Below are 18,731 nucleotides of genomic sequence, written 5' to 3'. Positions count from 1 at the left end.
AAATATCCCATAATTTTAATAATATCAATGTTCCATAAAAACGAGGTTTGGTAAGATGAACCAAGACACATTACACTCATTCCGTGAACCAATGTAGTGATCCTAGTGAGTATAGTTTTTCAAAAGAGGTAAAAAAAGAATAAAAAAAATTGATCAATGAACCTTGAAAAAAGGTCATATGAACTCTGCCAGACAGACATGTTCACTTTACAATCATCACGTCACTAAATATTGCTGACCAATTGCTAAAAGTATCAGACAACTGACAAAATCACGAATACTTGATATTGATCAATGTATCATGGAAAATGATTCTTTGTGTGCACCTTATAACCTTTGACCTCGGTTGAATTGAAAGATCTAATGAAGTTAATATTATTGACGAAGGTCCCATGTCTCTATGACTTCCTGTTCTGGTGTCCACAGTTATTACTCTACGTATTTCTCCTGTATCGGTGTGGACAATTCCATGTTACTGTTACTGATATGTTCCTCCTATATAAGGAGCACTCCCGAAGGATACGAATATGAATAAAGTCACATGTATATGAATATTTACAGGGACCTGTTAGTAGCGCCATTACCAATATAAAAGTCATCTCGCTGTACAATATATTCCTTAAATTCTGATGTCCTGATTACTTTAACACGACACATACTTTATATATACAATGTCTTTTGATACTTTAGATATGTACAAAATATAATATGACTCACACATATACACCCTGCAAATAGGTCACCTTTTACTTCGATGTATTTAATGTTAGTCATATTATGTGTTCATTTCGATTGAAATTGAAGAAAAAGCTATATATTATTGACGAAGGTCCCATGTCTCTATGACTTCGTGTTCTGGAAATAATCTTTTTTCAAGAAAATTTAATCATATAAGGATTTGTAACAAATATATTGTTCTTGTTTATTAACAGATGTCAGTTCCTGTAAATGTTATTATTTTCAAATCTATCGTTGAATTCTTAACAGTTAGATAGAGATGGCAACTTCAAAAACAAAAAACAAAAAGTGAGTTTAAACATCTGAATTTGATTGTAACGGTAATGACAGATGGCACTTTAGCATTCATATAAATTCAGTATGGAATACCTATAAATTATATTAAAATATAAGATTTCTTTGTTCAAGGCATAGAAACAGGTAGACAATAATAGCATGGTTTTGCAAAGTTTTTCTATCCTTTTTCAAACCGAATACAAATACAATTTATATTATCAGGCAAATTATCATTATGGCTGTTAAAATATTTGTCTCTTTACTTAGAAGAGCAACTTTCAAGCTGATACTGTCAGTAATTAGAGAGTTAGTTCCCTATAGTATATTATGGCAAACTCAATTATGACTGGATGGTTCTTAGATTTTTTTCATAAGTGATGTCCATTGATTTTTATCAAATGCATTGTTGTTTGCTCCATTTGCTAACAGTAGGTTCATAATATTATTATGATTAAATAAGGAAGCATACATCAACGGTGTCCAGGAATTTGCGTCTGCTTCATTTATATCGACATTCTTAGATATAAGAAATCTAACTAGTTTGATATGTCCATAGAAACATGCTGAGGTCAATGAATTAACGCCGAACTTGTTAGAGGTATTCAATGTAGCTCCATTGTCAGTCAGCAGCTTCATAACTTCGAAATGCCCCAAAACAACACATGACGTTACAGGAGTATCTCCATTTCCATTGACATGATTGACTTCTGCACCTGCATTTATCAACAATTTAACTATCTCTAAATTACCAGCGTAACAGGATTCAGTAAGAAGGGTCCATCCATCATCAAAGCAAGCATTGGGATTTGCCCCATTCTTTAAAAAGATATCAACAGTTTCTAGCTGCTTATCGTAACATGCAATTCTCATCGTACTTTGTCCCTCAAAATTTGCTATATCAGTATCTGCATTTTCCTTAATTAAAAATTGTGTTATGTCATCATAACTCTCGCAATATGCATACATGAAGAAAGTCGAACCACTCTCAGTGCTAGCAGCATTTACTACTTTTAATTTTGTGTGGGCGTCAAGATTTTCCATAAAGTTAATCAAAGCTGATCTGTATGTCGGGAACTTCATTTGCTGGTTGTAAACTACTTCAGTGACACATCCCTTCAACAAGTCATTAACAATTCTATTGAAATAAGCATTTTCATTATTACGCGTTATCATGACTGTTAATCCGTCAGACTTTTCTTGTAGTGAGACAAACTGTGTTCGTCCATTCAATATCTTAGTATGTGAAAACTTAATAAATGTTCTTTGGTTATGCTTACCATAATAAAAACAGACAAAATCAAACATTTTGTCATCTATTGGGACAAATTCATCATATGTATTTAACTTAGTGGTAATGTATCTAGTTGCTTTCACAAAAAAATAAACATGAGCTTTCAACTGTTCAAATATGTAAAGTATACTTGTGTCAAATATGCCAAATTCTTTAAGTATATCTCCCCTTCTAGATGCACCATCTGATGTTAACACTTTCTTGCTTAAACATCCATTATACACAATTAAAAGAAAAAGTGCACAGTATTTAGTTTTGTCCTCATCATCTTGTAATTTTTTTATTTCTTTTATATACTGATCAAATAAGTCATCTTGAAGTAATCCTTGCTCACACTCATCCATGGCTGTTAGTTCAAATTGGTTATTACCTGAAATATTTTATATAGTGGTTACAGGCAATAACAAAGCTCAGAGATTGTGTATACGTTATTCTTTTTAAGTTATCATCCTTTACTTATAAATGTTAATATTTTTTCAAAGGTATGTATTTTTTCTTTGCATAACTATTTATTAGATTGTAGCCAATATAATTCAACAAGCTGAGTCATATTTTTCACATGGCACAGCACGTATGTTGGCATGCGACCTCTGTTTGACAACTTTTCTTTTTTCTTAAACAGAAACTTTTCAAGCACACGCTAAATGTATTGCAAAACCATGGCTTTATCCTTTAACTTCACTTTTTGTTTAGCGATGTCTTTTTACATAATAAATAAAAATATAGAGACTATGTTGAAATAGTGACTATTTTGACTACATCTATCCACTTGAACCATGAAATTTATGACATTACAGTTATAGTTCATTCTGCCTTATATCTTGATATACATTTAGGAATTGACACTGAGGGTCAGTTGGGATTTAAACCTATTGGCCATAGAGATGACTTCAATTTCCCAATTGTGCACTTTTAGTTTCTGAGTAGCAACATTCCAGCATTGATGCTAATCCAGGGTTTGAGTGTCCTATAATGATTTTCTTGATAGAGAGTTACTGGCAACTTATAAGGACGTTATTGCACCAAAGAGACCAACTAATTAAGTTAAAGTTATCCCTTTGAAAGTTTTACGGATATCATCCTGAATTGTCCGACATCTGTACCACATATGGAAACAGAAATATATTTTAAAATTGTCTTATCTTAAATCCCATCCTCTTTTTCTCAATTGTGAAATTACATGAATACTTTATTCTCATAAAATAAAAGTTATATAGAAAGCGACGTATTGCATGATGTTTTACTTGCTGGCGCAATACAACAGGTAGGAGAGGATGAACTGTTTATCCTTTTTAGGCACTCAATCTCTCTCCCAGATTTTATTGGGAGTTGTGTTGCTAGGTCTATTATACTTCCTAATTGAAGTGTATTTGAAGGGCTAATACAGTCAGGAAGTATGAATTTAACTATTGTAGGTGTGGAATAAACAATAATTGTATTTTCCATCATTATACATATATTTCCTCAAATGTTATTTTATAATAGTGCTTTATTTATTTCCTTATGCAATGCATTTATAAACTTAAATCGTATGTTGTATAAATTGTGTTTGCAATAAAAGACAACTTGTATATTGGTGTATTTGTACCATGAAAATCATTCACAAACGAATGAATTATGTATAAACTTTTATATTTTTATAACTGAATCTCATTGTTTTGTCATTAGTTGTACATATATATATAGACGAGTTGTGAAGCTTTATTATTGTGAAGCCCAGGTGGTCGTGTGGTCTAGCGGGACGGCTGCAGTGCAGGCGATTTGGTGTCTCGATATCTCAGTAGCATGGGTTCGAATCCCGGCGAGGGAAGAACAAAAACAAAAGAGCGAAAGCAAATTTACAGATCTAACATTGTTGGGTTGATGTTTAGACGAGTTGTATATATATATACGTGTGCATTTAGAACAAATTTCGTTGTAGAAGGGTCTAAAACTATATATATTTATAAACGAGTCTAAATTGAAAACTACGTTCAAACCTATGATTGCGTTGGATAAAAACCGCAATTTTTATACGTGTGCATGTAACACAAATTTTGTTGTAGAAGGGTCTAAGACTATATATATATATAAACGAGTCTAAATTGAAAACTACGTTCAAACCTATGATTGCGTTGGATAAAAACCGCAATCTTTATACGTGTGCATGTAAAACAAATTTCGTTGTAGAAGGGTCTAAAACTATATATATATATAAACGAGTCTAAATTGAAAACTACGTTCAAACCTATGATTGCGTTGGATAAAAACCGCAATTTTTATACGTGTGCATGTAAAACAAATTTCGTTGTAGAAGGGTCTAAAACTATATATATATATAAACGAGTCTAAATTGAAAACTACGTTCAAACCTATGATTGCGTTGGATAAAAAACGCAATTTTTATACGAGTGCATGTAAAACAAATTTCGTTGTAGAAGGGTCTAAATACAGCACACACAACATTTTCCAAAAGACCAAAAAAGTGAAAAAGTATATTTAAACAAAACGCATTTGACTAACAGGTCGAACAACTGATGTTATTCAACCCTGCTGACTGCCATTGGCGATTGCCAAATAAAATTGATCACAAGATGTAACAAAATGGATCTTAATATAAATTTAATACTAAACTGAAAACAATTAACTTGTGGCCACGATTTTATGCCACAAACATAAGATGTCAATATATATATATATATTTTTTTTGTACATCAGATCCGGATTTCGACAATAAATGTCTCTTCAGTGATGTTAGGGATCGAAACGGTATTTGGAAGGCCATATAAAATGTACCCTCACTTTTAGATAGACTCTTGAATTTTAATAGTCAATATAGGATGAACTGATCATATAAACCGGAGGGAAAATATGATACAAGCCCAAACGAAAAAATATAAACGAGTCTTAATTGGAAACTACGTCCAAACCTATGATTGCGTTGGATAAAAACCGCAATTTTTATACGTGTTAATGTAAAACAAATTTCGTTGTAGAAGGGTCTAAGTACAGCACAAACAACATTTTCCAAAAGACCAAAAAAGTGAAAAAGTATATTTAAACAAAACGCATTTGACTAACAGGTCGAACAACTGATTTTCTTTAACCCTGCTGACTGCCATTGGCGATTGCCAAATAAAATATATATATATATATAAATTTAATTTTGTTCTTGTGGTTGAAATATTGATATTTTTAGGTCTGACCTTTGACCTCAATTTCACATAATTGTGACCACTCTGGATTTTTACGACCCAACTTTTCTTATTGTACACATTTTCCTCTTTCCATCGATATATAATTTAGGTGTGTGTTCTTCCGGACCATTAAACTTTTAAAAATGAACTCTGGTTGCAGTACTAATTATGTATATACAACTCGTCTAAACATCAACCCAACAATGTTAGATCTGTTAATTTGCTTTTGCAAATTTTTTTGTTCTTCCCTCGCCGGGATTCGAACCCATGCAACTGAGATATTGTGACACATAATCGCCTGCACTGTAGCCGTCCCGCTAGACCACACGACCACCTGGGCTTCACAATAATAAAGCGTTCGGTGGCCGTGTGTTACCTTTCCTCGTCAGTTTTACTCTAGCGGCGTACTACAGTACATGATATAAAAGGCATGGAGATGTTATTGTTACAGATCAGCTCAATTATCTATAGTAAAGGATACAGTCACAGAAATATATATATATATGTTCCGGACCATATATATATATATGAGTATTTGAACCATACGCGTATGATCATGACCATATGGGTATATACTTATATGGTCGGGGTAACTAACACTCTGTTACAGTTAACTTTTAATACTTCTTAACTTTTCATATGGTATGATCGTTCATTAAAAAGACGCTATCATATAGATAATTTTATTTGGATTATAGCTCTAATCTTTTATATAAGCATTGGATTTCAAATATTTGGACCACGAGCATCACTGAAGAGACAGGTATTGTCGAAATGCGCATCTGGTGCAGGAAATTTGGTACCTTTAATGTTATTACTACCACAGGGTCGATGCCTCTGCTGGTGGACTGTTAGTCCCCGAGGGTATCACCAGCCCAGTTGCCAGTACTTCGGTACTTGCATGAAAATACGTTTTTTTTGTGTTATCAAAATTTGCTTTTAAAAAATGTTAGAATTTTTATAAATTAGGGAATGTATCTCCCTCATGCAAAGCACTGATTCCTTTCAATGATTTGGCTATACCTTTTGGACCTTTTGGATTATAGCTCTTCATCTTTTATATAAGCTTTGGATTTCAAATATTTTGGCCACTACCATCACTGAAGAGACATGTATTGTCAAAATGCGCATCTGGTGCAGGAAAATTGGTACCTTTAATGTTATTACTACCACTGGGTCGATGCCTCTGCTGGTGGACTGTTAGTCCCCGAGGGTATCATCAGCCCAGTTGCCAGTACTTCGGTACTAGCATGAAAATACGGATTTTTTTGTGTTATTAAAATTTGCTGTTACAAAATGTTAGAAATGATTATAATTTAAGGAATGTATCTCCTTCATGCAAAGCTCTGATTCCTTCCAATGATTTGGCTATACTTTTTGGACCTTTTGGATTATAGCTCTTCGTCTTTTATATAAGCTTTGGATTTCAAATATTTTGGCCACGAGCATCACTGAAGAGACATGTATTGTCGAAATGCGCATCTGGTGCAGAAAAATTGGTACCTTTAATGTTATGATACCAATGGTCGTTACCGATTTGTTATTACGAGTGAATGGCAATATGTCGACTTAAAAAAATTCCAAAAGTTTCTTAATGAACCGATACACAAGAAGTCACTGGAAAGTAAAATAGTTTATTTAAGTTGTCTTGTGAATATGGTGTGTTGCAATCCTTTGACGATATTTGAGATCTAGAGCTTCTTTAAAACACCGTAGAAATATCGGAATGGCCCAAGACCTCGGTATCACCATAGATGTAATATCACTGTACGCAGCTTCAACAAGGGTAGCTTTTCACTCGCAAACAAAATGTGTAAATGAAAAGGATCGTGCAAAACCAAAACTTGCAAATGCAAAAAACCTATGATACCATGTGGAAGTAAATGTCACCCCAAGCCTACATGCAAGAATGAACTTAGCGATTAAAACTAACTATGGCATCAATATTTAATTTTTACGTAGTATTTGAAATATAAAAACAATACATTGTCATGTAACCATCATTGTTTTTTTTAGATACAGTTTTTGTATTATTGAAACTTTTATAATGTAATTTAAAAAATACCTAAATACTCATATGGTCCGGGCCGGAAATAATCAAACTAGTATTATACTCTTATGGTCCGGATCGAGACTGAGTTGATATTAAATTATTGACAGAAAAAAAAATACTCCATTCATCCATTTTTTTCTATACAAATGAAAATGGAATTAAAAAACAAAAAAATACCTGAATATATAGAAAACATTTATAAACTATATACATAAGTTAGATCAAACTATTCAATTAAATTTTCATTACACCTTTATTGTCTGCTTTGTTTTCTTTACCAATAGATATATATTATTGGTATAATTAAAACATGTAAAACTCATTATCAAATTTACAGATCTAACATTGTTTAGACGAATTATATAGAAAAATAAATATTCAGATTGAACTCATTAAACTATTTATTCATCGATAGCTAATACAATGACAAAGTAGGAAATACAATCTTTTGTTGAAAATTTACCAGTTATTTTAGCGTTGCTGATCATTCTTGCAATGAACATGTTTAATCTAGCACTTAGACACATAATAAGTTTCTGACACAGAATAACTGTAGTCAAAAGAACTTAGAATTTGTTATATGATTTGAATTTATATTCATTTTTTTTGCTATGTGCAATACACCATGCTGTTGCGAATTGACCACCCCTTTTTTTCTTATTGTGTGCTTGTGTGCAATACACTAAGCTGGTGAGAATCGACCCCACTCCCTCAATCCTATTTTTGGCAAAAATATAAAAAATTGAAGAAATTGTCTTTTAAATCTTTGAAATCTTAAGAACAATTGTCCCCAACAACTTCATGTTTACCCCCCCCCCCCCCTTTTCCAACAATTTCTTCTACATTACCCCCTGAAAAAACAATTCTTTCACTCAAGCTATGGTCAACATCTCATTTCAAATTTACAATGGAGTTTGCAACCATACTTACAAATTTTAAGTAGTGTGAGGGAGGTAATCCAAATTTTACTTAAAAGTTATTATCCATTAACCAGGTCATGCTGGTTGGATGACAGGTCATGAGATACATTTTACCCTATTGAAAATTGTAGCGTTATTTACTTCTATATGACTAAAAAGATTAAGTGTAGAAGTTTACGAATAATGGTGAAAAACAGAAATTAAAGGACAATAACTTCTTATATGATTAATTAAAATCACGTTGACGTATTTGAAGATCTTGTTTTGCTGAACAATTTTTCTGTTTACAGCTTATATCTATCTTTTATAATATTCAATGTAATAACCAAAAACTTCAAAATTGCCATAAATTACCAATTCAGGGGCAGCAACCTAACAACGGGTTGTCTGATACGTCTGAAAATTTCCGGGCAGATAAATCTTGACCATATGGAAATTTTTACCCAAATGTGAGAATTGCTCTAAATGCTTAAATTCAGTGATATAACCCAAAGACGTCATTATACCCCCCTTGTTCTATTCTATGCCGTGGCATCTACCTTGGTTGATGAGCGGGGTCATCGGATTCATTTATTAAACTTAAATACCATAAGGATAAATTAAGCCAAGTTTAGTTAAATTGGGCACAGTAGTTTCAGAGAAGAATTTTGTAAAATTAACGACGAAGACGACGGACGACGCACGAAGACGACGGATGACGACGACGGATCCTTAGTGATAAGAAATGCTTACTCGGCTCACTGGGCCAGGTGGGCTAAAAATGGATATTTCAGGAGCATACACTGTAAAACACATTGACAGATAATTTTTTTTCCAATTAACCATGGTATTATTCCTAATCTACCTTCTATAATTTTCACAGAAACAGTCAATAATTGCAAAAAATTGGAGGAAAAAATATTTCAGCGGCAATAAATCCAAAATAATTAGTTAAATTTTCTGCAATTTTCAGGTCGGATATATCTTTTCATGCTGATCAATTTACACTTCTATAGTTATCATAAAAATGGCTAGGAAAAGCAAAAATGATAAAAATCTACATTTCAGTGGCAATAACTCCAAAATATATAGAAAGGAAAAAATTCCCCATGTTTTCATGGTAAATAGATTTGTAAAACTGACTATTTTTACCATTTTTACCTATTGCTAAAGTTTTAGAAATATCAGCCAACAATGTAGTTTGACCAACATGTTCTATTCGTATACCAGGTGTCCGTGTCGGGCCATCAACCTGGACAAATATAACACACTTTATACACTGTTATAGTTCACATGATTTAAATGAATCAGATAAACTTTGATTTCAATCCATAGAACAGTTTTAGAGATAAAGATTTTTAAAGAAAAGTTTACAGTTAATAAACGATGAACAGACAAGTGGAGCTTACAAACTTACATCTGTTCCTCATAGCTAATCTCTTTTCTTGTTGAGATTTCAAGATAACAACGAGGTTTGCTCCAATCGCTATACATATCAACACAGCTGATGTCACTGCCATACTGCAAATAATAAGGTTTTAATAATAAATATAAACTTGTTAAACATTAACATTTCTATTTGTACCTCTTTATATATATTTTTTCTCTTATTTTTCAAGGTTTGTTCTTTTCGAATATAAACAGTGAACTACACATGATATGCCTTTATAATGCATTTTGAATTCGTTGAAAGATGAAAATGGGATATTTCAAAGTCATTTAATCAGGAGCAAATAAAATGCTCTCAAACAGTCATGTAAATTTACAATTAATCAACCAAAGCATTTAAAATTGTAAGATTAATAGACGAACAATTTACAAAAATGTGACAACTTAAGTTCTAAACAAAAGTAGAAATCTAGAAAGATAAACCGCAAATCAAAATAAATCAATTTCCTTTCACCAATTGCAATTCCTAAAATAATGTAAAGTTTGGTGGGAATCAATAGACAACTTTCGAGTTCGTTGCATATCTGTCAAAAAGTTTGGTTTCAAAAGTAAACATAATTCGCGCTTTTAGGGGCGTCGTCACTTCCGTTCCTATGTTGAGCGATTGGTTGAAAAAATTAAATGCTATATTGCACAAATTATTCGGCAAATTATATTCTTATAACTGATATTCAGCACTGCTTTCATTAGGAAATTTTGATTTAGTAAATTGCTGAACAAATATTATTTTTAGTTTATCCTGCATAATAACAATTTCAACGATGCTGGGTACAGGCTATCTCCTCCATCTGGTTAATGAGATCACAAAGGCACATACAATTGACTAAATTTTCCGGTTAAGGACATAACTCGAAATTGGTCTATTAAGGAATACCGGAGTAATTGCACTCTTTGTGAATATTGTCTAAAATCTAAAGGTAAAATTTTCATTATTCTAAAATGACAAAGTCAAAAACAACAAAATCAAAAGGAAGCTATCGTCCATCCATTCTAATGTTGTATTTAAGTTATGTGGGAATTGTCTTAAGCGGGTTATAGTTATCGTACAAAGAGTCGGCGGATGGGCAGATATTGATATACCATCGTCCTCAATGCTCTTCAACTTCGTACTTTATTAGCCTTTTTAACGTTTTTGGATTCGAGCGTCACTGATGAGTCTTTTGTAGACGAAACGCGCGTCTGGCGTATATACTAAATTTAGTCCTGGTATCTATGATGAGTTTATTTGATTGGCATATAATAAAAGTGGTTTTTAAAATCAATCATCTGCAGCTTATTCAGCTTGTTCAATTCTTCGCATTACATTTGTAAACCTCTTTCTGCCATAAGACTAATTCACTCATTTATTGTATATGGAATCAATATTAATCTATCAATTTTAGTTCCTGTCTATAATCATGCACGTTTATCACATTTTGTCTAAGACAATGTATGCATGTATTAATCATGGCTATACATGGTCATTATTGTAACTGTATCATTGAAAATTGTCATGAGTGGTTTTGTGAATGGTATTTATTTTTATGAAGCATACAAATGTTGACTGTAGAAAAAACCATTGAACACATTTAAATTCATGAATTCAGCTGTTCTACTGATAAATATTTCATGTAAGCATAGTCAAACCTTGAGGACTATTGAATCAAGGCTATTAATTCATCACCACATCTACATAGAACTAGAAGCTCCCAAGAGCCTGTGTCATTCACCTGTGACTACTGTGGTTATGGAAACCATGTAACATAAGGTTAAAATCATAATAAATAATAAAACATATGGTGTAACATTCTACTGTTTTCATTGAAAATGGCGATCACGTGTTTCAAAGGTTATTTTACGTATCCTCAAATTTATTGACGCTATGTCTCTATTTAGGTAGAACTCCACAGTAAGTTGTGAAGTTTCGCATTTTTGCCCCTGTAGATTTTTCAAATATGAGAGCTAGTGTGCAATAAAATTAATTTTTGGATAGCTTAATATTAAAATAGCCTTCATGGTGGGTTTATATTAACATCAAGATTATTCAATATATGTAATATAGGCTGTTTTCTGTTTGACAGTCCGTATTTGCATATCCATACCAAACATTGGTCCGGCAAATATTGTAATGTTTTTTTCCAACCTTTGTCTACTGGACTTTGTGATTAAAGGAGTAGGGGTATTAAGGCCTGGTTTTGGCCCAAGAAATAAACTGTTAGACAACTATTTCAGATTTGCACATAATGAATGGAAATGCATAGGGTCAAAAAATATAAATGAAAAACATAAAGATTTTTATCTGATGACGTGACAATCACGTCATAGTATGTACCGTTTTCTCTAAAGTGATGAAAAATAAAGAATTTATGCAGTTTTTCATCGTTATTTCCATTGTGGAAACATCGTGCACAGCCAAGAAACAACAAAATAATTTAAGAGAAGCTTTATTAGGACTATTAAAATAACCTCACCAAATATAAAGTTGTTTATTGCGTGCGCACATACTTTTCCGATCTAAATTATACTTAAAATTTGATGCAAAACAAGGAAAATCATTAAATTTTACAAAACATGCAAATTATGTTATGGTTTGTTGCCATGGTAAGCTTGATCAATGTGAAATTTGTTTTTATTTTCTAAATACCTTGTACCTTGGTCTTGTTATGACACATTTAAGAATATGTATGGTAATTTTATAATTTCCAGTAATATTTTGGCCAAATAAGGGCCTTATTGCTCTACTCCTTTTACGAAAAAAGGAGGCGAAAGACACCCATTTTCTTTTTTCATGAGGGAGATTAATGTCAACAGTTTCTGAAAATGTAGCACTCAAAGGCATTGAAATTCTAGTTTGGTCCAATTTTTTTTTTTGGGGGGGGAGGATATTTGATATTTTCACCCCCATTTTGCAATATTGTATGCATGGTAAATAAATGCAGAATGCTTCCATGGTTATACTAAAAAATTATATATTACCCTTTAACTTTTGAAAATCAATTCTATGGAAGATACCGATTACATACATATGCACTCATATAGCAATGAGAAAAGTCTGCAGTTCATCTTAGTCGCAATTTGTAAAAGTAAATCATTATAGGTCAAAGTACAAGTCTTCATACCGAGCCTTAACTCAAACCGAACAGCAAGCTATAAAGGGTCTCCCAAAAAATATATGTGTAAAACCATTCAAACAGGAAAAACAACGGTCTAATCTATATATCAAACTACACGAGAAACACTTATGAATCACATCAACAAAAGACAACTACTGAACATCAGATTCCTGACTTAGAACAGGTGCAAACAATATATTATCAATTTTACCGAACACTTGTTTGTGTAAAAAATATATTCATGACCACTATTTTCCTTGTGCGAACAACTTCTTCGGAACCATCAAAGATTATGACAAAATTATTCTACCAAATTGCTTATCATATCCATAGGTTGTCGAGATTAATTTTATCGAAGGGATCTGAAGATTCCATATGGTGGTTATTTCCCGTTATTTATTTGTCATCAGAGATGTATTAATAACTCATGAACCATTAGTAATTGAGACCTATAGGATCTTTTGATTTGAGGTCCTTGATCCACCTAAATACATTTGTCACTGATGAGCCATGGTACTGCAAAGGAAAAATGAACTATGAACATTTTACAGATTTTTTTTTTTTCAAACAAACATTTTGATAAATTTTAGAATCTCAGAATTTCTATGAATATATAATTACTATTTCAGTAAAATTTAAATGCCAATTATCAGTAAAATGTTCATTTTATCAAATAGACATCATAGTTCTTATTTTATTTTTATTGTGAGGTTTTTATTGCATTATCGAGAACTGGTCAATTTGTATTCAAATTTGGCATATTTTTAGTATGTGAATCAAGCATGCCCTAAGGTGACATTATAATAGAAATTAAACAACCAATCAGATCCTTTTATTTCAAATAAGGTCAACTATGATCAAACAAAAGGTCATGAATCAGTTTGCACGATTCAGTCGGTAAACAGTAAAAACCAGTGTTAAATTATCGAGCACTGGTCAGGAGAGTCTAGAAAGACATAGTTACATGTATATCTAAATAGTTGACAACAAAACTAATCCAAATCAGATTTTGTTTATTTCGATATTCTAATTAAAATTAATACATTTCTTTTTGGCAGAAATTATCAAAAAATAATTATTTGGTTTGACTGTGAAACACTGATTTTAGGTTTAAATGGGAATAATACATCCTTCTTTAAACGTGTTATCGATTACCACTGTGCCTGTAGTGATATGATTATAAATAGATATCAGAACGCGGACGTGATAGAAAGCCTATTTATTAAATTGTTAAGACGGACGCCGATAGGAAATAAGATAAATAAAAAATATTAAAACCTTAGATTTGCATTATGTAAGTTGCTTGCATATTCAAATAATCAAAAGAAGAAAGGCTTTGTGAAACGGTACGAAGGACAATAGCTCTAAAAAAAAATGTCTTTGGAAGATACTATATAAAGGTCATAAGGTAAATTGTGGTTAAATTGTTGCATGAAACATATCAGAAAAGCGTCACAAATTAATCACAAATTCAGGTGAATAATCACTTTACTCTATACATAAACTTACTTTGACTACATTCTTTCAGCAACCATGCCCAAATATTAAAGGTACAAATGTACACAGAAAAATAAATGGATGTAAACTATATGATTGCCAATCTATTTACAGGAGATCGCTGATGCAGAATTTAACAACTATATCACTGTACATGTTTATATTTACTCATTTTGACAACTCTTTAAAATACTTTTTATAAGGCTAAACTTTTCACACTTACATTATTCCTCCTAATTGAGGTTTCTTTTTAGTCTCTGTACTAGACCATTTAAGGGTTGTTTGTTCGTTTGTTTTTCCATCTTCATCTTTGAAAATCTCTGAAATATAATATGATATTATTACGTAAGTATTTCTGTATTGGCCTGAGGCGAAGCCGAAGGCCAATACAACTGGCCGAGGACTAATAACAAGGCCAATACAGAAATACACGTAGAGTATAGTATCTTTATTAATTAACTACAGTGTTACAATATTTTTTTTAATTTCATTTCACAACAGATAAACATTTTTACCTTGAAGTGGAACTATCCAAATATCACTTTCTTTTTATTAAATGCAATATTTTTAATGATCTGGTTCTGTTTCCAGGTGTTTTCGCAGCATTTTCTCATCTGATGAATCTACCCTTTCCGGTCACTATAAAGTGTTACAACTTAAATTTTGATGCAACACATAAATAGTAATTGGAAAGGTAGTGCCATTGCATGTGTTATGCAGAAACTAGTTGAATATATTTTAAAAAAAATAATGTAGGAGTTGAAAATGATCATACAACTGTCCATAAGCCAAATTACCAAAGAACGAAGATTTGCATAATTACAGAATGCATATGCCTGGTTCGGATTTAAAAATAAACGACAGTTTACAAACAAAAAGCGAAAGTAAACAGTTAATCGATTTGTACCATCGTGAAATTGTGAGGTCGTCAAGAAATGAACTTTGTGATAATCTACACGTTCCCCAAACCTGAAATAATTTTATCGTCTGCTTTCAAAATGCTTTTTGATTGAATATGACCATCTTTAGCCTGAAATATATGCCAAACTGAACGTTTCAACATGTTCATGATGGCTAAATGAAAACTGCGTCTTCCAAACAACTGTTTACTTTCAGTTTGTGTTTATCGTGACGTTCGATGTAAAAACTAGAGACGTTCCGAAATCCTGTATTTGTGTCAACACGGCCAATACAGAAAAAAATCTATTTATTGCCATGGCTGAGTTATTCTGTATTGGCCGAGTTTACACCTTATATCGCATAGGCAGTTTTCATCATATTAAGTCCAATAACAGTGTAGTTAATTAATAATAGAAAATATGTATTGGTTTTGGGTACTGAACAAGGATGCTTATACTGAAATGTCTTGCATGCTATATGATTATGTTGAACGTATGTTGAAAGTCTTTAAGGAAAGGTTTTACTTTTTATGTTGAACGTATGTTGAAAGTCTTAAAGGAAAGGTTTTACTTTGTCTACAAGAACCTGATTCACATAAGCACACCATGATCAGTCATCAATATGAACATGTAAACCATACAATAATTCTTGACCAAAAATAGTTAATCTATGACTTAAAGTATTTAAGAAACAGACCTAACCACAAAAACTAAATGCAGGCCAATGCAATGAATTATGATCATTTGCTCAAGGACAAATAAACCCTTGCTTGCAGATATGTACACCATACAATTATTCCACACAACAAAAATACATAGTATAGTATAAGAGAAAATTGACACAAAAGACAAAAGATTTATCAATGAAACTTAAAAATAAAAGCATTGCACGCATCAAATATAATAGACCTGTTTATAGTATCTGGGATACATACTTGACCATAAAACTTTAACATACATCATGAACATGCAGATCACCAATCCTTGATTTTTAAACAAATAAAGTTATAAAACTCCACAATGTCATATATCAGAAATTTATAAAAATAGAAAATGAGAGCCTATGTCAAAGGCATGAAAAGCCTATGTAAGAGATAAAAATGTAAAAATAGAAAATGAGAGCCTATGTAAGAGGCATGAAAAGTTTTCAAAACATTCCTGAGTTGTTGTCCGAAACTGGAAACTCCACCTTTTTATGAATGAAGTCCGAATACTCCAAATTGTAACAATCAGAAATGATAAAAAATCTAAAGAAAATATTTGTCAATGCATATTAAATTACACAATTCACGTCTAATGAAAATTGCACAAAGCTGGAAAATCATCCTACTTTTTAATGAATGATCTCCAATACAAGAGGAGAAAAGATACCAGACGGACAGTCAAACTCATAGATCGAAAATAAACTGGCAATTCCATAGCTAAAACAGAAAAAGACAAATAATAGTTCACTAGACGCAACATAGAAAACTAAAGACTAAGCAACACGAACCCCACCAAAAACTGGGGGTGATCGGGAAGGATAAACAGATCCTGCTCCACATGTGGCACCCATCGTGTTGCTTATTTCTTTCAAACCCGGTAAATAGTCTAATTCGGTAGGTCACATTCGTGAAAAGGGAACGGGATCGTAGTTACGACATGAGGAACATGTAGAACATATCTGATATAATCTGTGAAACGAATATTCCATAATGGTCAACCAAATCTTGATGGCGTCCGTAAAATTACGAAGGGATGTTTTCAACTTCGCCATTTAGAACTCTTGGTTTGATAGCTTACTTGTGATCAACAACCCTCTATCAAGGAAATCATGATGGAAATACAAACAAGGAATATCGTTTCAATTTGCAGATATGTACTTCGCATGCAAGCACTGCTAGAATGTTGTTACATAGAAATAAAAAGTTTACAATTGGGAAGCTGAAATTATCTCTTTTGTCGTAATTCATCCCATGACTTAGAAACATAAAATATATAATTTATTAAAATCGAAAGGGATCTCAAATGTACGTCAATACATATAAATAAGTCACTGAAGTTTCGTGAACATTGGTGCACTAGATTTTGAGTAATGATCGTTTAAAATGTTGAAGACGGTTAGACAAACCGACGATTTACGGACGGACGAACAACTGTTCACCATTATACTTCATTTAAAATAAGCGTAAGCAAACCAATTGCCTCATTTAATTAAGTAGAAAAACAACTATCAACAAAAAATAAATGCCCCACATGATACAGCTTGATAATGACCGCATTGGTACATTGAACAGCAAGCATTGACACTTAATATCGCTCTGGATTTGGATTGAATTTAGCAATCTGACACATTACATGTTTATAATGAAGGTAAATTGAGGTAAAATATTTAAAAAAATAAATTCTAATATTTCATATAAATCTAAGTGAATCTTTAACAAATGTAATTGCAGAAACTAAATAATTATTGTATAAAGCTGTTTGTATGTTTTTTTATAGCTCAATGGATAGTTTCCATTATGAAACTTATGTACATATACTTTTTTTCTGAAGAAAATTCTTTAATTTGTTCATATTAAGAAGAAGTTTACTTCATTTGAATTGTGTCCTTCCAGGAAGCAATAATTATTCCCCGACATATTTTCCGTATGCAAAGTGACCTCCGTGAGACCCATCTCGTAAAAATCCGGTGATCGCAATACGCATGAATGTCCTTAAAATAAACTATTATCTGATTGTACATGTTAAACACCTTCTCAATAATATCCATGCTTTTTGTTGATTGTTGACAAACAGGTGACAATTATAAACTTCGGCTTCAAAACACGAACTTTAATTACTTGCCATATTTTCACAACACTGACCGATTGAAACAAAAATTGACGATTATACGAAATTTAAGCGAAAAAAAAATAAAATCATGCACAGAAGACGAAGTTTATGATGTTTGTATGCATTGGTTCAAGACTTCGAATAACATTATTTTTCACCGGTCACTCGTTTATTACGACTCTAAGTAATTTAAAATAGTAACTCCAAATTATGTAAAAATGTAAATTAGGTAAAATGTTTAACCAATAGAAACTGCTGTTATAAAAATGAGTATTCTTAAAGTCATTTTGATTGGTGAATAAAACAAGTCCAACGCGAACGACAGTTCCCCAAATTTTCAAGAAAAGTCCTGAAAAGTACCAAGATAGTTGAAAGCGCTAGACAATGCTGCTTTTAAAACTCTTTTTGTGTATTTAAGTTTTAATATATAATTCTGTACACCGCTTGAAAAGATTTGTTTTGTATATACATATATATTTGTATATATAAACGCCTAAAAAAGTGTACACAACTCCAAATACAAAACTAGAGGCTATAAAGAGCCTGT

The 18,731-nt window shown here is 32.0% G+C and overlaps 1 protein-coding gene across 1 annotated transcript; it reads right to left on the bottom strand.

Annotated features, from left to right (window-relative positions):
- Positions 1–1,371: 1,371 nt before the first annotated feature.
- LOC134687753 (putative ankyrin repeat protein RBE_0220) lies at positions 1,372–15,540 on the bottom strand. Its single transcript, XM_063548210.1, has 4 exons — positions 15,441–15,540; positions 14,695–14,791; positions 9,851–9,954; positions 1,372–2,675 (listed from the first exon to the last, which is right to left on the bottom strand). Exons 1-4 carry the CDS (start codon positions 15,538–15,540, stop codon positions 1,372–1,374), a joined length of 1,605 nt encoding a protein of 534 aa, XP_063404280.1.
- Between the last annotated feature and the right edge of the window lie 3,191 nt (positions 15,541–18,731).

The sequence above is a fragment of the Mytilus trossulus genome, chromosome 10 (assembly GCF_036588685.1).
Source record: "Mytilus trossulus isolate FHL-02 chromosome 10, PNRI_Mtr1.1.1.hap1, whole genome shotgun sequence".
NCBI classification, from domain to species: Eukaryota; Metazoa; Mollusca; class Bivalvia; order Mytilida; family Mytilidae; genus Mytilus; species Mytilus trossulus.
The sequence above is the reverse complement of the archived record's forward strand: the minus strand, read 5'-3'. Positions and strand labels throughout refer to the sequence as shown.